This window comes from Platichthys flesus, chromosome 12, assembly GCF_949316205.1.
Source record: "Platichthys flesus chromosome 12, fPlaFle2.1, whole genome shotgun sequence".
Lineage (NCBI taxonomy): Eukaryota > Metazoa > Chordata > Actinopteri > Pleuronectiformes > Pleuronectidae > Platichthys > Platichthys flesus.
Genome location: NC_084956.1, coordinates 12124440 through 12149289, shown reverse-complemented (window position 1 = coordinate 12149289; position 24850 = coordinate 12124440). Strand labels below are relative to the sequence as shown.

The 24850-nt window shown below is 39.0% G+C and overlaps 1 protein-coding gene across 1 annotated transcript; it reads right to left on the bottom strand.

Annotated features, from left to right (window-relative positions):
* Window positions 1-699: 699 nt before the first annotated feature.
* Window positions 700-23942, bottom strand: lrrc1 (leucine rich repeat containing 1). The gene is made up of 14 exons (XM_062401116.1): window positions 23377-23942; window positions 15071-15188; window positions 14446-14524; window positions 12540-12629; window positions 9126-9182; window positions 8856-8919; window positions 8037-8111; window positions 7569-7713; window positions 6973-7091; window positions 6431-6514; window positions 4576-4691; window positions 3825-3997; window positions 2569-2711; window positions 700-2136 (listed from the first exon to the last, which is right to left on the bottom strand). Exons 1-14 carry the CDS (start codon window positions 23533-23535, stop codon window positions 1978-1980), a joined length of 1581 nt encoding a protein of 526 aa, XP_062257100.1. The 5' UTR covers window positions 23536-23942; the 3' UTR covers window positions 700-1977.
* Window positions 23943-24850: the final 908 nt, after the last annotated feature.

Here is a 24850-nt window from a genome sequence, read left to right as displayed (position 1 = left end):
TATTTTTAAATAGCTAATACTTTCGGGAGAATTATAGTTAAACACCAGTTTGCTGATCTTCAAATGGCTAATAACAAATTAATGATCACTGTAGTTAGATCCTTGGATTTGTAGTTTCACTGTATTTGGGATGTGATGAGAGGGGAGAGCGTGGCCTAGGGGATAGAGCAGGTGCTCTGCAACAAGAAGGTTGCCGGTTTGAATCCCACTCTATCCCATCTGCATGCCTAAGTGTCCTTGGCAAGATACTGAACCCCTAGATGGCCCCTCATAAAAGGATGAGTGTTCTAAAAATGTAAGTCGCTTTGGATAAAAGCGTCAGCTAAATGACATGTAATGTAATGTAAGTAAGTACATAAGTAAATAAATAAAATAAATAAGTAAATAAGTACATACATTGATATACTAACATGGAAGCATCAGTACATTCAGCACGTGCAGGGCAGACAAGTCATATGTGGCACATGCTGGTAACATTACAGATATATCATGCACTGCTGGACACACAAAACAAGCAATGGAGGGATCAGGTTATGGTACATCCATCTTATTAATATATTATTTTATTGATCATTATTTTTTTGGATAGTGAGAAAGATCACACCAAATGTATTGACATTTAAAAGTTAGGTAAATTAAACTCAACTGAGATGACAGTCTTTAGCTGACTAATCAAATTGAAGGAATAACAACATGTAGTTTGGTGTTGCACTCTTTTTATTGATCAGTGGTTAAAAACTCATCCAGATCTCAGGGCCCAGCGCCAGTGTTGAGATCCGTCTTGTGCAGTTTGATCAGAAAATAATTAAAACAATAAAAACCAACACATGAACCATTTCTCCGGTTCACTTCTTTGCAATCAGTTTAAAACAAAAATAAAACAACTTATCATGTACCATATAAAATAAGAATAAGATCTGAAAAACACTGAGAAGTGCATTAAAGTGAAACCTCTAAAAACTGCTTTTTTTTCCAGAGGATGTAATCCTTGTGGTACAAACCTCACTTTCACCAAATGTCAGAAAAAGGAAATCCTTTTCAAAATAAAATACAGCTGGTTTTGGCATCTATTTGAGAAAACATGGCAAAGCAGTGAAGCACAGCACATATAAATAATATAGCATTTGTTATTTCTGCTTAATTGCATTGCAGGTGAGTTTTAAGCTGATGCGCAGCACTTAAATCCAAACCTAATTAATTCAATCAAATATTCAATATCCAAAAATAAAAGTCTAGATATATTACATAAACAAAGAGGATTCAAGGCCATTCACTCGCGCGATGACGGCTTGAATAAGACATTGGTGACTGTGTTTGTTCATTGCTTTGATTTTAAAAGAAATAGAAAAGAAAAAAGTACCAAGTTTGAAAGAGAGAAGAAAACGTTTGAAAATCTGAAACTGATTAAGAAAATTACTATACATTTTATTTACATCCGAGCTGCCGAAAAGTATAAAAGTATTAATATTCACAAAAGACTATACAATAATCCTTAATCAGTAGGTCCAAAAAACCCTGCGCGTTTGCTCAAAATGTAAAAAGAAGTATTTACCCAGTGTTTTGAAAATAGATATAGAACAAATATATAATACATTTAAGAAGGTTTGACCATATTATAAAGACTTATAATAGTGCAACTACCTAATGTATATTTTTTAAAAGGAGGCATTTAAAAATATTAAATCATTAATATATCTTTTAAAAGGAGCATCTCTGTGCAAATTATTGCTGTGGACGTTCATTAAAAAGAGGAAGGCACAGCAGCCCTGGTCGACTACAGTCGAAGACGCTTTACACAGGACTCGAGATGGAGTACGGTTACAGGCGTCCCGGGATTTTATCAGAGGAGAGGGAGGCCACACCGGGGGGTTGTAGGTAAAATAATAAAAGAGGAGAGGGGGGGGGGGGGGGGGGGCTGTGCAGGACGACACGGTGACACACAGGAGGTAAAAAACATTTGAGGTAAAAAAAAAAACATCACACAGACGTGGTCACTCGGTCTGCAGCGTTATTGACCTCGTTTTTGTTGGAGTCGAGGGCTTTGGCAGCGTTCAGGTCGTTGCGGAGGTTCTCGGCCGCTTTCTTCATCGTCTTCAGCTCGCCGGGGTGAGGCGTGGCTCGCCGCAGGAGAGTTCCCTGTGTGGAGGACAGATTCACATTATTGGTACATTTGCTGTATCTGCAGCCACTTTCGCCGAGGAGGTTATGTTGTTTTTTTGTTTGTTTGTAAGCAATGTTATGCAAAATCTACTGGACAGATTACTATGAAACTTGGTGGAAGGATGCGATATTGATCAGGAAAGAATCCCTTAAATTCTGGCACAGATCCACATCAGGGCGTGAGGGCAGTTAGACAGTGCCACGTAAACGGCCTTTTTCTGCATTACCTTAACTTGATTAAGGTCATACTCTGAATAAGCAACCATCAAATCAATACACGTGGAGTTCTCGGATCTTATGTTGTATTATGTAGACACGAATAATCGCATTATAACTTCCTAAAGGAGTTTCCATGACATTTTTGTATAACTTGTTGCCCTATCGCGCCCAGGAGCTCGCCGCCCTCACCTTGTCGTCATCCTCCTCGTCATCATCATCATCCAGGAAGTGAATGGCACTGGTCCTGTTCACGGCTTTGTTGTCCCACGTGTCGTCTGCCATGTCATTCACCAGGCTTTCCACGGCTCCGAAGCGGGCAAGATTGTCAGAGCCTGAAATTGTTTTTTTTCAAGAGACAACACAGATTCTTATTGCCGGAATTCATGCATGCATAACATATTAATTTGGTGAGGTGAATATTTTTGGGAGATTCAAATCAATATGGTTGTTAAAATTAAAATCTGCCAACTCAAGAAATTAAAGCTGTCACATAACCCAGCACTTATAAGAGAGAGCCTGAAACTGCCAGATCACAGTTTCAAATCCCAGCTTAGTCACAGGCTTACAGCAACGCAATCTTCCCTGCCCCCAACTTCAGTTTCAGCCTCACGGGTCTGACCTCCACCCATCTTACAGCTGCATCTCTCCCGCAAGAGAGAGAGACTGCATGTCACAGAAATGAAATGAATAAATCCACTTCTTTTGTTTCTCCAACAGCAAAATCTTTTTCAATGCAAACTACAGTGATATGAAGCATTTCGCAGTGAGTCGCCAATACTCCACTGATTAACATGCAAGTCTGGGGATGACCGCAAAGGAAAAAGACATTACAATAAACGGTCGTATCAGGGAGAGATAGAGCTGGTCCTCAGCCGCATCTATACACCCAGTGGGCGAGCTTTTAATGGCAGCCGGCCAGCCGCTGCTAAGCCTCTTTAGCTGTCCAATCCACCACATTTCTGAAAAACATAACCAAGGAGGGCCTCAAGGGACAGGAGGGGGCCTGATCTGTTAGAGGAGCTGTGATCCCTTACAGGACCTCATAAGCGACAGATACTGCAGGGAAGGATCAGAGGGCGCCGAACACACTGTGCTTCCCCGAGCAGATCATGTGATAATGTCACCAAAACTGCAGGGCACTAGATAAGCGGAGAGGATGCAAGAAGTGATGAGGAATATTACTCAAATGTCGCAGCGCTGGCAAAAGGTCCTTTCACTCTATAAGAGGCCTGACACATTAGGAGCATGGAGACACTGATCTCGCATAATATACATTACATATACATACAAAAAGTACATGTGCAAAGAAGCACTGGTTATGAACACACCAGTTAAACTTCAACCAGTCCAGTATGAGCGTTTATATCAACTGCTCCTGAATTCATGATTTGGTTATTCAAACCTTGCGAGTCTTATCTGAGGCTTCCTCATGTTACAGACATTACCTTTAAGGTCTAACTCACACGGCTGCTGAGGAAGCAGCACGCAGGTGAGCACCTTCTCGCCTGTGTCTGGGTCCTGGTCAGTCTGGAAGGTGAGGAGAGGCTGCGACTGGTTCTCTGACAACCACAAGGCCTTCAGCCGTAATGTGGTCAGCGACAGGGGTAAGTGGTTGAGCCTGAAACCAAAAAGGAAATGTATGTCACCAACCCGTTCAAATACTGTAATACATAAATAAACCACCAGTTACCTGCGGGTTCTTACTTTCACAACACTCGTGTTAAAGGTGTACAATTTGTAATCGCTTGGTATTTGGATGAGGAACTTGACTGTTGTTTTGACAGTGTGCAGGAAACAATCCCCTGACTCAGAGGTGAACATGTCAGTGTGTGCGAGTCTGTGTGTGTGCGTGTTTGTGTGTGTGCCTGCATGTGACTCAAGCCGCAAGAATTACTGAAGACAATCAAAACAGGTAGCGACAGAGAGTCAGAGACGGAACCACCTCTGACTGACAGTGAGTGAGTAATGTATCGTCAAAAGCTCCGGAGGTACAAAGTATTTTATCACACTTTTGACGAGTTTAATAAAATAACTCGAAATGTATATTTTTTGTAATAAAAAAAAATCACATCGGTTTATTTTCGCTGTTTTATCTATCTTTTTAAGAATCAGTCTTTACTCTCAATTTGAGCAGAGTGTGCTTCTGCTGAGAAGTTGGTATAAACTACCCTCTCCACCTTGCTGCACATATAGTACCTATTTCCAGAGACGTCGAGCACGTGCAGTTCTGTGGCCTGTGACAGCTCTGACGGTATCCTTGTCAGTCTGTTCTCTCGTACGCAGAAGACATTCAGACCACTGCAGCCACCAATCTATGAAACAGAGGAGACATCATAATCATTAGGCTGCAGAGTCAGTCACAGAAAATCAGCTCTCAGACATGTCCTGAAAATTTCAGGAGGGGTTGTGTTCAGGATCACAAATGTCCAAGTCAGTTGTCTCGGACATTTTTAGGGAACCTTTCCTTCAGCTCTCCCTAGCTAAATGTCTGGAAATTAATAAAATGAAAATGTCCCAGTGAGCCCACATGAGAAAAATGTGTGTAGTCTAAAAACATATGTATATAAATCTTCACATTTTTATATAAGGACAAAAGAATACAGAGTAATTGAGTTGTCACTCTTTATGCATGTTGTCCCAGTATTGGTGATCTCAATGGCCGACTAAATGTCAATGGACTGTGGCAGCGGGACCTAAAATTAGGAACAATTAGTCCTGATAGGCAGACAAGGCAGAGACGGGATGGTGCAGCTGAACGGCAGTTGTAATCTATTAATCTGCTCAGGAGCAGGATACCAGCAGATTCATCATGTTAAAAGGAGCAGGTTAAGCTCATCATCTACACAAGTAAATATGATTAAGTGCTCAATGTGTTCACAGGACTCACAGGAGAGAATACTCAATGGTACATTAAGTGGAGGGAATAAACAATAGGTTTTGCATAATTTATAATATATAAGAAGATGATTTAATCCGAGTGTAAACAAGGAAGAAAGTGCCAGGAGCAGCTAAGAAACAATCCTTGAAATACATAAAAATGAGACTACGGCCAAGTAGTTCAGCAGAGCACAGATCTATACATGGGCCGTGGCTACACTACGATTGTTAAGAGACGTCATGCAAAGCTGCTTTGAGAAAACAGTGACACCATCGATTCATTATCCGGACCAAGTGTGTTGGACTGTTATTATTCTCCAAACACTGCAGTCTTTGCATCTTTAAGACACAGGCTCATTGTACCACGTCTAAAGAAGCCTTTCAGACGAAGCTTTCAACCAGGCGTGCTCTCACTGAAGCAGTCAAGAGGCTAGAGAAGCACGTCACATAGAAAAACAACAGAGACACTCAGACGGAGCTGAGCAAACCGAGAGGACTGAGCCGTAGAGGGAAGTGCATTGTTGATCCGAAACGTGAGGGAACTTTATACAGACAATACATCTCATGATCCCTCTTAACTGTTGCAATTAAAAAATGTTATATATATCATTGTTTGTATTAATTCTGAAGATGAGAAGTGCAGTTCTTTTCTAACCTGCAACAAGAAAAGTCTCAGCAGCTGTAGCTTTGACCTGAAGATGAACAATGTGTCGATGAGCAATGTGTACAGAAACAGAAAGTTAACGTATCTGAAAAATGTTGACACTTGCACCACCTCCAGACGACAAGTGTTACAGCTCCTGTTTTTGTGGATTTGTAGTTTTTGGACCTTAAATTCCACCTTTTATTTAAACATGCAAAATGTACGATGCTGGTTAAATGATTCCATTGATCACTTGGAGGATTCTTCTGAGTGCCATCATGTCTCATTTGTCTTTCTGGTTTCTTTGGTGAGGAAAGGACAGGTACCAGTGTGAGTTGATAATTTCTGTGCTCAGCACTGAAAATTTCAACTACAAACATGGCTCATATTTAGTCATAGATGAGTTATCTCTGGCTTGAAAGACACACAGTTTTGGTACAAACATATTTACATTGTAAGTGTTTTGGTTGTACCTCTCAACTCACACTGCTTTTCATTGAAAAGGATTTGGTTGGTATTTGGCAAGCTCACCTCCTTGGGTAACGACAGTAGCTGGTTTCTGTCACAGTTGAAGTTGGAAAGTAGTTTTAGTTTCCCGACACTCCTTGGCAAACTCTGTAACAATAAAATAAAATTTAGGATAAAAACAAAACTTTAAAAATAATTTATGTCTCAGGTTTTAAAAAACCCAAAAGAGTTATTCTTTACTTGATTTGTCTCTACATTATCTCAGTGTTAAGAGTAACTTTGTCCCATTGGTCAATTTATTGACGGAACTTGAACTGATAAAATGTTGGGTTTATTTTAAATCTATTAATTCCAACATTTAAAAACATGGCTGCTTTTGGTGGGTAAGTTCTTATTACTTGATTGTAAAATACATCAAGTGATCAGTTAAACTGAATGTGTTTGGTGAACATTCCAGATGTTTAACATGTCAGGATAGCAACAGCTGTCTTAGTAAACAATTTAAACATATGAAACTCAACAGCCTGTACAACAGCAAACCTGTGGCAGTACTAATACCACAGGGCTCCCATTGAATTTTGAAGATTGTGCATTAGCAGACAAACCTGTAGATGGTTCTCTGTGAGCACAAGTTCAGTGAGACTTTCACAGTTGCCAATGGTCTCTGGAAGATAAGTTAGTTTGTTCTGGTCCGCCTTCAGGATCGAAAGTTTCCGTAGTTTTCCTACAAGGAAAGAAAATGGTATAAACCTTGATTAGACATTAATGAGCAGGCTGACAAGGCAGTTACTGTGACGTTGTGGGAAATGTTTGTTGCTGCTTCTTAAAATTAGTATTTACTTTTAGCCATTTACTTTCAATCCATTATTTTGGCACTGACAATAAGTGCCTTAAACCACAGAGAAGTAAAATGTAGAAATCATCCAATTTTTGAGTACAAGCAGTGCAACAGTACCAATGCTGAGGGATTTGGTCCTTGTCACATTGATGCAGACACCAGAGAATATTGTTTCACAACATACAGTTCATGTAGCATCTAATAATTCGTGGGTTTCACATTTAAAAATGCTGATAAGCCATTTAGATGAACACTTCTAAGGGAAAATCTATATTATCCCATATGTGGTAGTTACCCAGTGATAAAAAATAACGTATTAAACAAGCCTATAACAATATACTTGGGGAGAAAGCACATGCTTACCAATGCTGTCAGGTAGAGCATCAATGACGTTCTGAGAAACCAACAGGTCAGTCAGTGACAGCAGACCCCCCAGCTCCTCAGGGAGGTGCACCAGTTTGTTTTCTGACACATCTAGACACAGCAGGCTCTTCATACTGCCCATCTCCTGAGGTTCAGAGCACACACTTATTGTTACAACGATACAGCAGCAGATTAAAACTAGAGAAGCAGCAGAGATAGCATTTGACTCATTTAATTTCATGACACAAGAGCTATCTCGCCACTCTGATAATCTTAATATGCCTTTAGATTTATAAATGAATCACTACACTGAATTTACAGTCAGACACGACATTATGGCTTTGGCTACCTGCAAGACAAGTCATTGATTTTCTGGTCACACTTCTTTAGTTTCATTGTTGAAAGTCACTACATGGAAGTGTGATACTTATATTAATAAGAGAAATATATTTTGCATGCATTGCTTACTGCAGGTATTTCGACCAACTGGTTTCCATCCAGCCATAAGTCCTTTAAACTGACGAGACAGCCTATCGACTCGGGCTGTGTGCGAGGGAGAGATATAGAGAGAGAGCCAGGACAATAGAAGAGACAGAGACAACAAAGCAGACATTTATTATTGACAATATGTTTATATTTTTTCTTCTTCAAATCAAATTCATGGTTCACACACAGCAAAGTGGAGACTGCTGGAGACATAAAAACAAAATAATAGCTAAAATGAAATAATGGATCCACAAGCCTACAACAAACTTTAAACCGATACTTTTCATCTTTTTGGATATATAGCTTCCTCAAGAGGGTATTACACCTTTTGGCCAGCTTTAAGGCATAATGGCTGCCTTTACATTGATTGCATGTCAAAGCTGCCTCAAAATAATGGAAACATTTTCAATTTTGGGGATGTTCCATATGTTAATTATAATAACTGTGAGTACAAAAAACAACTAAAGGTCTAAATACTTGATGTAGTTTGATGTAGAAAAACCTGATGAATAAAGTGTCATGCAGATTAAAAGCCATTTCATCGCTGTGGTCTGACTTTGCATGATCTGTGAGTAAATCATTCACCATCGGAGTTAGACGGCTCACACAAGATTACAACTTAAAACCGGAGCTCAAAGCAGATGGTCCTCCTCCCATCTGCGTGATAAGAGGTGAAAGCTGTTCTCGAGGGATGCTAATCTACTTGGACATGGCAAGAACAAGGAAATGGGGGGGGAAAGGTTTTGCTCTGCTTGGTTTGGCCAGGTGTTATTCCTCTGACTGAACAAATACAACACTTACCAGATTGTACAGTTCATTATTTCCTAGGTCGAGTTCTTCAAGTCTATGGAGCAGCGATAGTGACCTGTGGGTGACAGATGCAAGGGAGGATAACATGAAATAGAAGTCACAATATAAATGCAGCAAGTTTAAAGGTCACGTTGGTCCTTGAAATGTAGGTTTAAAGCTTCTCACTTATACTATGGCACACAGACTAGACTTTGGATATATATGATACAACAACTCATACATATTTATAGATATCTACAGTGTAGTTGGCTGAAAACTTACTCTGGTAGGAATGTGAGCAGATTTTCTCTGAGTTCTAGTGATACCAAATTGGAAAGGCTGTAATGATAAACAAAAACAAAGATTATTATACGTTTCTGAAATCATGAAAACAAAAGCAGCGGTTTCTCCACAAACTTCTTCTCATATCACCTCTAAACACAGATAAACATTACACATGATGCTCCTGAATGTCTCTAAAACAAAAACAGCTAAATCACGCTGTGTGACCTCACATCACAATCAGATATCAGAGAGCAGGAAGTAGTTTAGAGGTGTGTCTCTCTTATCAGGCTTCTAAAATTGCAGCGGCATAAACAACGGCTGCAAGTTTAAATGAAGAGCAAATATGTATTAAATAGCTGTCTCAGACCAAAGTACAGTACAGTGCTGTGAACGTAGTCCTCAATGTTGTGCAAGTAACCAATTACGTTGTTACAACACCAGTCAAGTAGCACAGCACAAAGTCCATTGTGTTGATGTGTCTTCTTGTTTTTCATCAGCATTTTCCTGATCTTAAATATCAAGACAAACATTATGAGTTAAAAATGTGCTAATGACTTGTTTTTAAAGCCTTCAACATAAAAACCAAAGGCCTGGTTTGACGAAGCAGCATGGGATCATGGGAGTTCATCTTCACCACCGTGACGTGACTCAGACGCAAATCATTTTCACAAAGTATATTTCAAGTTAGCACACCAGCATTGAACAAATGTGATCCATTATGATTGACCAACAGTGCAAGGAAAATACAGCCACCTGACATATGTTGTTTGCCAAGATGAGCAAAGCCACTGGTAAAGAGGGTATGATGCAATGAAACTTAATTTTACATAAATAATATTGTGTATTTCTCAGGGTTTGAACATTGTTGGAAACATTTTGGATAATGTAAGATCACAAGTCAACAGCATTCTGTAGGTCTAATTGTTTTTAGAAATTTTAATAAAGAATTGTTAAATATTATATCTACACTAGTGGCACTGTTTATCCATACCTAGTAGGTGTGTTTAAACCAGTTGTACTACTACTCTTTCATATTTCTTTAGGTCAGTGTTTTTCCATTCACCACAGCAGATCACCAGCCAGAGAATAAAAGGCAGTCATCGTGTAGCATGGTTTGTCTGAAATCTAATCTTGGTGATCGGCTAAAAGATGTAAACAACCACCTAACTGCATCAGACGTCTCCGATTTCTGTGAACACCATATATTGTTTTGAGTTGGAGATCCCTGGAGATGATTGATGTATTTCAACAACTTTAACATTTATCTTATCCAAGTCTAAAAGCTCACAGCGTGTTTCTCCAACTGTGTTATGGTTTTCATTGCGTTCTTCTCTTGACAAAGAGCAGGCCTTAAGTCACTGCATTATGTAAGATAGATAAAGGACATATGTGAGGCACATGCTGTGCTGTGAGGAAATGGGTGAGAGGAGATCTTCTTGAACTTTAGGTGACTTAGTCGGGAGGAAATTGAATGTGTCTTTCAAAATAATGTAAACCAGTTCAGTTCGTAGCCGTTGCCATGGCAGACAACATGAACGATATGAGAAATGGCTTTGTTAACTAAGAAGTGTGGAAAAACATCCATTCCTGAAAGGATATTTTCTATAATTATTTTTTTTGGGAGGACAAAGAATTAAATTCTGTAAAAAAAGCTTCTGCTAGGAAGCACATGGTGTACAAGAGTGCAGACAACATAACAGAGGTGTTATTAATGACACTTCCTAAGCAATATTAAGCAATATCCAGAGCAACCAATAACTTTAAATCTTTATTGAGTTTGGTTTTAAAAGTGTGATTGAAGTTTGTTTGCAATCAATAATCCTCTTCAAAGAAATCTATGTGTTGTGTCTTTCATAATCAAATTTAGTTCATAATCTAATTCATGTCTATCATTACCTTGTAAAACATCACTTTACCCCCCCCCCCCCCCAAAAATAAAAAACATCTAGGTGGCATAGTGTTATATTTGAAGTCTACAGTCATGACAACTATAGAAATATCACACAGTGAGGCTGTGATCATCCACTATTCTTCCACTATCTCTGCGAGGTTAAGCAATAATCCTTAATTTATGGCACCATGGCAAGCTGAGACAAATCTCTGTTTAGTTTAGCTCAAGCAGTTATCTAATGATTAAAATATGCCGTACGGCCTGAGCCAAAAAACATTTAAACAAACCGCCAGTCTCTTATCAACGTCAAAAAGTGCCTTCAAACAACACCTCTGTTGAGAATTTGTTTTGATCAGTTTAAAAAAAATAATATCTAATCTTAAATGCTCATCTGGAGTAACGTCATCCCTTTAAATCCGTCTCTTTAAGAGTTCAATTTCAGTTTCCCTTGACTTTTGAACTTTCACTAAAAACAACCCTCGTGGCAATTTGACCTAAAAGCACAAACTTCAGTTATTAAATCCAATTATAACTGAACTCGACAATAAAGGAGACCTCATAGGAATAAGAATGTGGGCAGACAGGAGTTTTTACTGCTCGAGATTATGTGCCATCTCACAACAAGACTTTTTGCCTTTTATGAACAAAGACAAAGCAGCCAAGGAGAGGACAGTGACTGATGTGGCTGTGAAAAGTAATGTGGTTGGTATGTTTTCTCCTACTGCAGAGAGAAATATATTTCAATCAGGGAAAGGACTTGAGCTTATTTCCATACTGTAATAGTATTTATTACAGAAGGGAGGAAGAGGTAGGAATGATCTGGAAACATGACAGAAAAGGATTTTCTGTCATGTTTCAACAAGTTACAATTAAGACTTTTTAAGACCATAATGAATTAAAGAACTAAGTCATGTACGACAGATATGAATGAATCAGAGTCGCAGAATAACTCACACTTTCACATAAATAAATATAAGGTGAAGGAGTCGACCGGAAAATAACCCTTGATATAATATGTTATCTCTCTACTACTCTTACTACAGCCAGCGACAGTGGGTATCCATGTTCTTTCCCTCAACTCTGACCGAGGTGTGAGTAGTTATCAGATCCATGTTGGTCATATTTGTAGTTTTATAACAGTGCGCTGATAACTGTATCACTGACTAAGAACTGCAACACATAGAGACAGTACAAACTACACAAGCTGCTAAAAACAGTATCTGAGAAAAACAAAATTTTAAAGGCAATAAATTAACATTTTCACAATGAGGACCTTCCTTAATGTCTTTTAACCTCAATGTAATATTTCAATATATTAAAGTCTTTTTAAGGCTGAAAATTCAGATTATTTAATTTACCACTTATATTTTAGACTTCAGGCCACAAGTGCTTTACCATTTTTCCAAGGTAATACAGGTATTACACACTATGATACAATGAATACTTACACTTTCGCTTCTGCCATGAAACTGTGTGGAAATGTTTTAGTGGCAAAGGGATGAAATGGTACATGCACTTACTTTCCAATGTTATCTGGAAGAACTTGCAATGAAATATCGTTGATGGAAAGGCATGTTAGATTCCGCAGCTCTGGAAAGCTTTCAGGTAACCTGTTAAAAAAAAAAAAAAGAGACACATACACACAAAAGTGGCAACCATGAGATATGAAAGCAGAGAAATTAAAGACTTTTGACATAAACAGCACAGATAAATATTGGTTACTTTAAAAAGAGGACTCCAATGGGACAACCAAGTGTTAATATAGCCGTTTTCAAACATGACCTACGGGTAAAATCTGAGGAATTGGCTACGGAGTTTACTTTTCATAGGGAGATATTTGTTATCTTTTAATAATTTTGTATCTTTGCGTATGTCGTGCGTTAGAAGCGCTATCAACCCCCCCTCTTGCTGGCGGTGAATCATGATCCACTGCCCGTCATATTTACTTTTCCTAGAGTTCTACAGACATTATACTCGGAGACCAGGTGGATAAAGTCCGCAGAAACTAAGGAGCATCTCACTCGTGTTAAGCAAGGGTTTATCAGCACTTTAGCCAAGTCAGTGCACTCACGTCTCCTAAAAACAGATTGTATGTAGCTGCTCCCACTACCATTTTTGAACTAAATCCATCGTGTCCAAAACTTTATTTTGTAGAGTTTATATTTGCTTACATTATCCTCTTTAGTACTGCAGCGTGGCCAGATGGGACCACTTATGGTTCTTGTGGTCTCACTTTGATCAGTCACCGCAACAACTCAAGTATGTCTGCATCCTTTGAGCTCTGGTTATCTATATTTTGGTGGAAGCCACTTATGTGCATGTAAATGCCTTTGAGCATCTTACACAAACGTGAGTGGCTTACTACGAGACTTCTGTCTAGTGTTTCTCCTCAGAAGAAGTATTTGGAACGAACTTGAGCCACGGATCAGGAAAGCTTTCAACAAGTTTTAATAACTGACCAGACATCACCTACAGCCTGCTGTGGTTTTTTGGACCCAGGCACATTCTCAAGTATGGAGCTTCATATAAACTAAAACTTACTAAAATAAACACTAAAACTGCAACCTACCATCTATCTTTAAATGTCCTTTAATAGCACAGATAGTGTCGTCATATTTCATGATGCTGTCAAGGTGTGTGTTTAAATAAAAGACAGAAAATAATGAGGAACTGAAAACCACACCCAAAAATATTTTCCATCATAATTTCATATGTGAATAGAACTGTTATTCATATAGTTGAAGAATATTATTCAAACTCATTTATATCTGAAGAAATGACATCAAATTCAGGTCTAACCCACAGCCGTAACCACACCTTAACTATGAAACTGTTAAAACAGGAAGACTGGAAAATAATACAATACTACTGTGGGGGAAACAAGTGTTGTGTGTGTGGGTGTGTAAATAGTAAATTCATGTGCACTTAAAAGTATTGAACACCAGAGGCATTGATGCCTCCTGAACTAGCAATGTGTTTTTTCACCCCTGCTGGGGTGCAAATTGGACAAAGTCTCACCCCCAACCAGAGGCAAACTATGCACAAATCTGCAATCTGCAAGAAGAGCTTATGAATGCTCGTAATGGGAGGAACAACAGCAGGGGAAGGGGTTTAAAAACATGCACAATGAGGACAATGGATATATGAAATCCTCTTCACAAGAAGAGATATTTTTTTATTTTCAGTCACGTACACCCTGCTTTTCTCATTCCTATATTTGTTTTAATCAAAGTAGGTCAGTTTACTCAGGGTGAGTTATAAACAAATATATATATACAGAAATGAAATCAATAAATGTGAAATGTTTGGTTTGAGCAGCGTTACAATCCTTGAAATGTGAATATTTTATGAGACCACTTTCAAGTGCTAGATATGACTGATAATTAAAAAAAATTATGAAAAGTGAAACATGATCTGTGGGAGTACCTTGTTAATGGATTTCCACTGAAATCTGCCACTTGGAGGGCTTTGCAGTATGAAATGCTCTCTGGAATATCCATAATATCTGAAAAACAGAAAATACACGTTACTACCACACACAGGTTTTTAAACATGCTCCAACATTCACACATAACTACATAACACTATCAGCAATAGTCAAATTATATATATCAGAATGATTAAAAAAAAAGTAACCCAGGTGTCTCTCCTAAATAAAATATACAATGTAAGACTCAGTAAAATATTTCCACTTTATCATGATTTAACATAAACTGGACAATGTGTTAAATGTTTGCACCTTCTTTTGGTTTGAATCTGGTTTTTCTCACCAGCCACATCTGTGAAAAGGCGGCTGCTCTGTGGTTGGAGAACCCTTACTATTGTTTCAGAAGGAATATGTGCGAGTCTATACAAACAGATTAGGATATTCCCACTGATACAAACCATGTTTTTCATTTAGGATTGTTTTCTTGCACAAGTTAAACTAATGAGGTGTAAATCTGTCAGTGTCGATCAATCGGTGAATTTAGTGCTGCCTTACTAAGCTGAACAAACACATTCTCCTAAATGAAAAAAATATGACTTATATGTGACTGTTTTCTCTTCTCACCATTTCGAGAGACATCCAGTTCTACCAGCTGCATGAAGTTTGCTATTTCTGGTGGGAGTCTCTGGATCTCGTTGTCACTCAGGCCGAGTTTTCTTAGTTTCACCAGCTGGAAAAATGGCTACAAGGTGAAAAAAAAATGATGTATCATTAGTACAAAGCTTCAAAAGAAATCAGTCAGACAGATTGAAAATAACATGTTTACTTTTAATAATACCAGCATCTTGTAAAAATGGTTAATTCGTTTTCTTATAGAACCATTCACCTTGTAAAATGTTTCAGAAACTATAATAATGTCTCAGTTTTTATGTTTAAAGCCAGTACACAGTCCCACAAGGCTTTTAAATTATTCTGGCTCATGAGACGTGTCAGGTTGACGTTGGGATGGAGCTACACTGGAATCTGCATCAGGTCCCAATGTTAAGATAAATGGTAAAAGTTGACAGTGACAGTGAAGAGCAGTGATTTCTTTTTGTATATTCTCAATAGAAACAGTCAAATGAGTAATGCATCTGGATTGCAAGCAGGCAAAATGACAGTAAACAATTGCAGGAATAAACTGTAAGCAAAAGCAAGAAAAAGACTGAGGTTGAAGTCTTCTGGTCACAAAGATTTAGCATGAGAATATTTCTTTATTCCTTTAACCCTTATTATTTCTTTATTCCAAAGATACATGTTGACTGACTTGGACATGCTTTTTCTTTCCTAAAGCCCCCCATTAACATAATGTATGCCTAGCAGCTAGTCTGGCAACCCCTAACAAAGGGTGACATTTACAGGTAAAGCGAGAACTGAGGCCGACATTTCCTACATGTGCTCGGAGCAGTTGACCAATCATAACAGAGAGGGGCATCTGGCCAATCAGAGCACACTGGGATTTATCTCTAACCTTCTTGTCTTAAAGAGAGAGGAGTTAAAACCAAGCTTTTAAGATCGTGTTTCCTTTTAAACAACTTTCGAGAAACAGTTACCTTTTTTTACTTGACTACTTTTAATTCATTCCTCCATCACCACAACTTATTGAATAAGACAAAAAAAAAACTCATAAGTCCGTGAGAAGTCATTCATTAAACGTACAACTTACAAGAAAATCAACTCATAGAAGGGTTAGGCTACGAGCTGCCATGTAGATGTCCAAATATCCATATTTGTTGTCAGTTTGTGAGAAAGACAGATCCAGTTGGCAGAGTTATCCAAGAGGGCAAAAGCAATTATCACAAGCACATACTTGACGCCCATAACAAGAGCAGGCAGAGCCCTGCCTGTGTGGTGGTGGAGCAGGTAGCTCACAATGCTGTTTTAGGTTTCCCTCAAGTTTTGGCATAACCAGAAACAGAAAAACTTCCCCTTCGGCCTTTATGCTGTATTTGCTGATTCCTGTTTCGAGTCAGCAAATCTCACCATGATAGTTCATCAAAGAATGCAGTTGATAGATCAAACATTTAATTATTATTCAATCAATAACTGACATGACAGTTAGAATACTTTTGATCTGTAGGTCTCTGCAATGCTTCTATAACGATGTTTATTTGATGTTGTAAAACATGTTGCCATTGAAATCCACTGTAGCTAACATGAATTCAAGCTGCAAAAGCTTTTTACAACCACCTGTTTGATAATGAAACAGTAAACCTGTATTTTGAAACTGGGTTGGTGTTGCCCTGTGGTTCCCCTTTACACAACCTATTGCCTTACTCTTGACGATTCAGGTAAATGTCCCCTCATCCAGGCAATGATGAATAGAAAAGTTGTCTGGTCGGTTGACTTTCAACCCCTAACAAATATGTTAGGGTTTGACAGTCATATGTCTGGTTTGCACCGGACTCAATAAATCATTGAGCAAATGTTTATCAAATAATTTAGGTTTTAAATTGACCTACAAAGCATCAGTATCTCTATTATACCTGTCCTAACCAAATATCTCCTAATCCTTATATTGCTATTAACCCTTTCACATGTCTGACCCTACACACTGACCCAAACCCACTTCCCTCTACTCCATTGTCATCGTTCATAACAAAGTCTCACTGTTGACACTGTTAGATATCACTCAACCGTAGCTAAAGGAAAGGTTCATCATCATTGGTGCAGAGACCACAAATGCAGCTCATTATTGCAAAACAATTTGCCTCAACTTCAATGGTGTAGCAGCCTTAATGACCTATGATTCATTCTTATTGATTGCGACACTAGCAATAATATTTATTGCCAACAAACCGGTTGATAAGTGATAACTTCTGGATGTTTAATGTGGGTAAGAAAAAAAAAGAAGAAAACTAGACTAACAGGCGACATTCAATCACACGATAATGTTATCAGACTGTCAGATCTCTTGTTCATCTTAAGTCTTGGGTGTAAAGGCAATTTGTAAAATTTGTGTGCTTTTTAAAAACTCTTTAAGACACAGCTCATTGTCTGTGGACCATGTCACAAACAGATCACGTTTTAATAATGTGTGCACAATAAATAAAGATAGAGTCCAAAAGTCAAACTCCACCCTGTTACAAAATGCATGTGTCATTCCAAGGTCTTAAGAAAGTTCAAACAGTCGCTAAGCCATCATTTCATCAAGCAAACAAACCTGTAGATCCACAAGTAATAACTGTCTGAGCTTTCCCTACTTAACCATCATGATTTCACTTTCGCATCTCACTTACTAATAAACACTGTTTAGGGATGGGAATTAGTAATATATTACTGACTTAGTCTCATTCTTTAAGTATTCTTGATTGATTTCCTGTGTGGGGAACAAAAGTAGGGCGAGGCACATTTTCAGCGTCAACACAAATTGTTTTATAATGTTTGAACCTGAACACAGTGGAGTAGAAAAGAGGTATAGCTGTAGCAATAGTCTGTCATCATCTCAAATGAACAAGATTTTGTGCAGCATTCATTCTGATTTAAGTTTTTCTTGGTCCAAGAAAGGTCTAGTACTTCTGCCTGCATGGGTCTAAAGTAATTATAATGTAGGATATTTACCCCTGTAATGAACGGGCTGCTTGGTTAGGAAGCAGTGTCAAATACATGACTTCTATTTAAACATATCTTGTCTAGTAAGATGCCTCAGTATATTACGAGTGTGTTATCCTTTCTTGAAATGCATTTTACACACATTGTAACTGTCGCTAGTTCCATCTTTTGTAATGAAAGCCCACTTTGGATAATTTCTTCCTTCTCCGCCAGGACTCGTACTTCTTGAAAATTTCCAGCAGTGAGTGTAGACACTGATAAAAATAATAATTGATGAACTCAATAGAATCAGATGGTTCAGATAATTTGGAACTAGTTTTTAACTTGAACCTTTATTCCATCTGTAATTGTCACTGCAGTCTGTACCTGCTACGTCGTTCTTCCAGTCACATGTAAACAGCTCCAAAGATTTGCATCTGTCTCGATGATATCATCAAGGGAGTCTTGACTAGAACAGACAAGTTCGTTACCAGAAAACCAAACCTAAGTGTGACGGATCAAAAAAATATTGCAAATTCCCTTTTAGGGTTGAGAATATCAGTATCAAACTTTCAACGGAGCTACTGAAACTTTTCATCTGAAGCTATGCCTCTCCCTTATGAGGCAGCCATCACAGACAGAAGCAAACAGGTTTCTTCAAAACATTCACTACCAAGGACTCAAGAGAGAAAAAGGCAGAAGTATTGAGATACATCAGTATGCTTTTCTAATAATAATCATAATAATAGCTTGAATTTATAGAGCGCCTTTCAAGATCGCTACGGCTGCTTTACATATGTCCTCTTGATAAATATTTGGGTAACAAAGAGCAACATTCTTCAGTCCCTGACTTGTTGCAGCCTTTGTGATTCCTGCACTTAACTGACAGAGAGAAAACTTGTTAGTCCTGTTAGTGTCATTGAGCAACACACCCCCAACACTGAACCATGTGAGACACACCAAAACAGGCTGAGTCAAGAATACATTACCCATTCTCCCAACTCCGAGTCAATATTTGAACCTTCAGTTTCACCCTTAGCAGTGTGTGCACTGCAGGTGGTCACCAAAAGCTATTAACGTTTTCATGAAATACAAGATGCACATTTGTAGTTAAGTATTAAATATTCTTACATAACCAAATGTTATATTTATTAAACCGATGGGTTGATTTAATTGATGATGTCATTTATTATTGTAGAGTTTTCCATTTACCAGGATGAATTTACAATTATATATTTAAATAATAGCTAGAATGGCACTTAGTAAAGGGTCCATTTTAACCAAGTCTCAAGTCACTTTAAATTCAGTCAAGTAGAACAAAATGGCACATGTTTACTAAACATGCCAGATTTGTTTTTAATTGAGAGCCATGTCCTAGAAAATTGGGGGAAATGTTCATTTCTGATTTATGCCAACATTTTATGAGTTCTCTTCTTATGTCCCATCTGTAATCATACTGACAATCAAAACACAGACAAACAGAGAAAACTTAACCTCCTTGGTGGAGGTAAAAATAAGAGGATCGATTAAACCTCAAGTTATGTTTTTTTTCCAGGCCATAATCCGACAGAAATACATGCCTAAGTATAAGAAATGAGTATTCAATGGTTAGTTGAGTCTTATTCAAGCTTCACTTTTAGTTTGTGTGTACGTTACATTTGCAGATGCAAGTGAATAACAGTGAAGACAAGACAATAAATCTGTCTCAGCCACAACCACAGTCAAAAACTGAACAACTGCACTGCCCCTTGACCTGAGTTCTTTCTTGCAGCAACTTCTTGTTGATCACGTCAGAGTTTCTCAGTTCAACAACCAGCTTCGGGGTTCATAGAGCCACTATGTTCACCACATTGAACATTTCATGAACCCTGCATCATCCAGTCTCAGAGTGGAAGGTGCTTCTTCTCACCATTACTGTGTGCATCAGTTTGTCCCCTCCCCTCGTGCCGCAACTAATCACACAAAATATCCCACAACTTGAGATGTATTCACTCCAAACCGCAATGGTCAAAGAAAAGGGGATCGTACAAAAGCCATATGCAGACATCGTGCAATTGCAATCGGATATGTAACTAGTATTACATCGAACATGCCTACTCGTTTTGGTCAGCATCACCTGACTGATGTCCCACTAAAAAAGTTGCAGTTTTGCAGAAGTTTATTCGTAAAACAACTCAACGCAGAGGGGGAAATATGGTCATTTAAATCTTTGACTAAGAAACCAATGCCTCTCTGCCTTACAGTTTCAGTAGAGAACATTCATTTTATAACTGGTTGGACAGGTAAACACACTTAAATAGCCATGTAGTCTCGCATTCCACATCTTTGGTGCTGCTTAGTTTGACTCCTGTTTAATAAACGAATGACAACTAGTCTGATTCAGCGTTAGGGAAACTGAATTAAAAAGAGAAGAGATACTGTTTGCTAATTCAGTCTACTACCTCTGAACAAATAATACTTAAATAAAAAAGGAAATAGCTCCGACTTCCGAGCCATTAAACATACTCATACAAGCCTACACTTCATGACTCCAAGACTTGGTCAGCATATTTTTCTTTGTAAAAACCACCGTAGCTATCTGCTCAAGTTAAACTTGCCTCATCTTGTTTCCGTAACAACACACCTTTGCCATTTCATCTTTGCCTTTGTGCATGTTTTGATCTGCCCGCTGGTTGAAATGATTGACTTTGCAAATGTTAACTGTGTCAAGGCCTTGTTACATCATTGCCAATACAATAGTAAAGTTAAGTGGTCAGCGTTTACTCAGTCAGCAAATGCGACCAGGCCACACATGCAGCGAGGGCTGGAGTGGACGGATACAAAGGTTCATGCAGTCGGACGTTTCTTGGGTTTGCTCAGCAAGCATTGATGACATTATTTACATGCCAGAGCACAATACATTGTTTCTCTTGTTGGCATACACCAAAATATACCCCTCTAGCCTCTAAACATACTTAGAAAATGTCCACACTAAGTAGAGAGAATTGTCTATTGTGTGCGTGTTGACAATGAGTACACCTGCCAATCACATCCTTGCAGACAGATGATGGATGGAGTTGTAACTATACCGGCAGCTAGTTTGTCAAATGTACTGCTTATGCTAGGAGTGTGGGTTTATGGTTATATTGGTCTGTATTTTTCAATTTTGGTCCATGACTCATTCGAAAATACTGGCACATAGAACTCCATGAGTGACAACAAAACACATAATGCCGTCTTTGTGTACCGTCAGAATACCTGTTCCTGTCTTTTCTTCTGCGGACAAAGTAAGCAGTGTGACACGACCACGGGAGGTTGCTTACATTATCTCTGTTTCATCACATTTCTATGGGCATGCCAAGCCTAGAAATATTTGTTTTCTGCCATCCTTTCTTTCCTGTACGGAGCTCAAGCTGCTTCACTGTAAGAACTCTTAGATGAAAAGCAAGAAAGACAGAGAGAATGAAAGGCACAACACAGTCCCTCAATCCTATCAGCTTTTCATCTTAACCCACCATGGCTTCAGTTATATGAGGTCAGGACAGTTTCTCAAGGCGCTGAGTCTGAATCCGTCTCCGTCCACATGTCAGGTACAGCTGTAAACCCAATTAGCAGCTGCAATCTTCCCCATTAAAGGTTACAGTAACAATAACTAACACAATTCACTCTTGCCTTAAAATGCAAACTCAAAAGCGGAAATTATACAACTATCCAAAGGGAATATTCTACCAAACCACAAAGTCAGTAATCCTCTCTTTCACGTGAAGGTTATAGGGTATAAATATCAGAAGAAACCTCAGGTCAGACTGTGCGATCTTCAGCTTCGCACACTAAATGATCCTTTAACTAGTATCCCACTTAATCCAGAGCAATGGGTTCACAAGTGAGGGGGCCCGACTTCTGTATCTCCACCTCACCAAGCTGCATTGATTCTATTCAACAAAAATAGATCCACTGTGATGGAGAACTTCAATCATCCTGTGATTCATTGCGTCTGTGTCTCTAAAGGGTTAATGTCATCCAAGTCCTGGAATATCTAGCCAAGAGTCAAGAGACAAATTATAGTTTGAATTTTCATCACAGTCCAGTTGTGACCAATCTCCATTCAACTCGTATGATGATGAATTCCCCTCTGGGGGACAACAGCCTATATTTTGGGGCTTCAAGTGACTGTTTCTGCACACATAACACAAACAGCGATACTCTTTGTAGGTGTTTTAGGTCAAGACAACATTTTGGCTAATCTCTATCAACAACGACTTAAAGATGAAGGCAGATAAATTTGAAAGTTGAAATAGCCTATATGCATTTCGGTCAATGGGTTCCTCCACTGCTGCTCTCCACACGAACTCTTAACCTTGAAGCAACCAAAGCTGGAATAAAGATCTTCATTGGTGCTGAATCGATTCTTTCAATAAATACTTGATACTCACCCTGTAAATTGAAAAATTGTTAGTCAGTTATCAAAAACTGTACTGGTTACAGATTCTCCCATGTGAGATTTTTCCACTTTACATAAAATTAAGTGAACATTAATTAAACCGGAGCTGGAAAATGTTTATATATATATATATATATACAGTATATATTAACATTACAATATGTCATGTATATTTTAGTAATTTAAAGTGCCATCATAATGTTTCTATGAGATCCAATCCATGAGGTATATAGATTTTAAATTTGGGCAAAAGGAGCACTGGGATTGAATTGTCATTTTCACGGAAGACGAACTCACTCTTTATCTGATCTCTACAATTATCAATGAAAATAATCGTTGCGGGCAAAGGTGTCCTATTTTTAAAGTGAAAACTCCTACCTGCTTGACAACCACACTCGGCTTAGTGAGGATATTTCACCTTAACCATGGAATAAATGTTCTCGTGCAACTAATCATAACCTTTGATTAACAGGAGTGCACTGAATCACAGTGATTGTCACATCAGTGTGGACTGGAGAAGATCAGGTGCTCTTCACATTCATTTGTGTATCTCTGACCTCAGCCTGGGATCACCTGCCCAAACAGGTTTGACGTAGCGGACACAAGGTCTGGGACACCTGGGAACCATGTGAAATATGTTTTATGTTCGAACCCTGACTCTGGCAAACGCGTTGAGTCGACCTGCGGTGGGTGGGAGGTGTCGTTCAGGGGGAATTTTCCACCTCCACAGTGCGCCTGCCTTGCTGATCTTGCATAATTATTGTCCCCGGGTCCCATCGGACTCTCACGGGATGTGTGATCAGCTCAGCTCGCAGCTCCGTGTCAGGGCCGCTTCTACACGTTACATGTGACCCAAAAATAAGCCGTACCCTGCCCCTGAACCTGTGGGTTTGAACGGAAGCAGGAGGGGGGTGAAAAGCCTTGTTTTCTTTCTGCTTACCTTGGGCAAGTCCCGGAGCTGGTTGGCATCCAGCAGCAGCTCCTCCAAACTCCGTCCGTAGCGATAAATCTCATCGGGCACAAACAGCAGGGAGCAGTGGCGTTTATCGATCACCTCCACATGACGGTTGCACCGCCACAGGGGGATACAGTTGAACATGACGAAGGGAGCTGGGAATCAAGCCTCGGACCAAACAGCGAGGACGAGGAGGATGCAACAGATTGCCTCAGACCGACCGGGACTAGATTGAGCGACAAGCCCGAGCGGAGCGATACTCACCCGCGAGTAAACACCGAAACTCCGGCTGTAAATAACACTTGCTAACGCTCGTCAGCTCGAAGCCAACATGGGGACGTCTCTCGCTCCGTCGTGCCCTCACTTTACTTCACTTTTCGGACACCTGTTTGTTGCTCGTCCTCCACCTCTCCGTCTCGCGGTGCTCTGTCAGCGGCAGGGGAAACACGGGCTACATCTCCGTGTCGGAGGCGGGCGGCGTTCGCGTTTTTTTCCGTCTCGTCCCGGAGTTAATTTCCTCTCCCGTCCAGTTTGTGACCCGGAACATTCACTCCCTCATTCCGATCCTACGTCACCGTTCCAGGCTGCTCCTCCCTCCGGTCCCTCCTCTGGATGGTCCCGTCCCGCACAGGGCCGCCATGTTGCCTCACAGGGGAGCAGGGGCAGCGCGGGAGGAAGGCCCCCCCGGGTTGAGGGAGAAGCCTTTGAGGAAAAACTATTATTATTTTCTATATTACAATTAGTTTTTTAATTGTCTGACCCGAAATATTTGCTCTACATTTTTTACAAAGCTAACTCAAGAACAACCTTTTCAATTACACACTTAATTATTCTCAGAATTGTCTTCACTCTTTTAAAATTGTATTAATTCACTTTATTTTATCTTTATAATTTCCACATCTCTTTTAGCATTTTAGAATTTTTATCTCTTTTTACCTGCATTTTGGTGTTTTCACACTATCAAATGTATGAGATTTACTATAGGGTTTCCTCAGTTCCTGTTAATACGGTCTCACTCTTACGTATTTATTCTGTAATGCACTTTGTTTAACACTGTTTTTAAGAAAATTCCTATTCAAATAGTCTGATTGATTGATTATAAACTTAAAGCATATTCCAGATTCCTGTTTGAAAAGCTATGAATGGCAGTGTTGGAAGAAGTAGAAGTTTTATCTTTGTTTTACTTTGTCAATTTGTTTATTTATTTAACGTTTGTCTGTTTAGGGAACCATTGCCTCACATTTGTAGCCTAATGAGTATTTTTACTTTCTTCCTTTAAATATGAATATTTAAATATAATTGTTTTGTTATATTTTGTCAGTAGTTAAGAAAAATATTGCAAAAAATATTAAGAAATTATTTGGATTATAGGTGCTTCTTCTAACCAGTCATTCCTACAGATTTTCTATGTATTTCTATGGTGCGGGAATATTAAGTGCTCCTAAGTTTGTTGTGTGGT

Bases quoted from the DNA above. Each gene is read 5' to 3' on its own strand.
- lrrc1 (XM_062401116.1), bottom strand. From the start codon at position 23,535: ATGTTCAACTGTATCCCCCTGTGGCGGTGCAACCGTCATGTGGAGGTG. The intron at 7,092-7,568 runs GTAAGCATGTGC...CTTTCCTTGTAG, and splicing joins TGCTCTACCTGACAGCATTG to GAAAACTACGGAAACTTTCG. The intron at 3,998-4,575 runs GTACTATATGTG...TTTTGGTTTCAG, and splicing joins CTCGACGTCTCTGGAAATAG to GCTCAACCACTTACCCCTGT.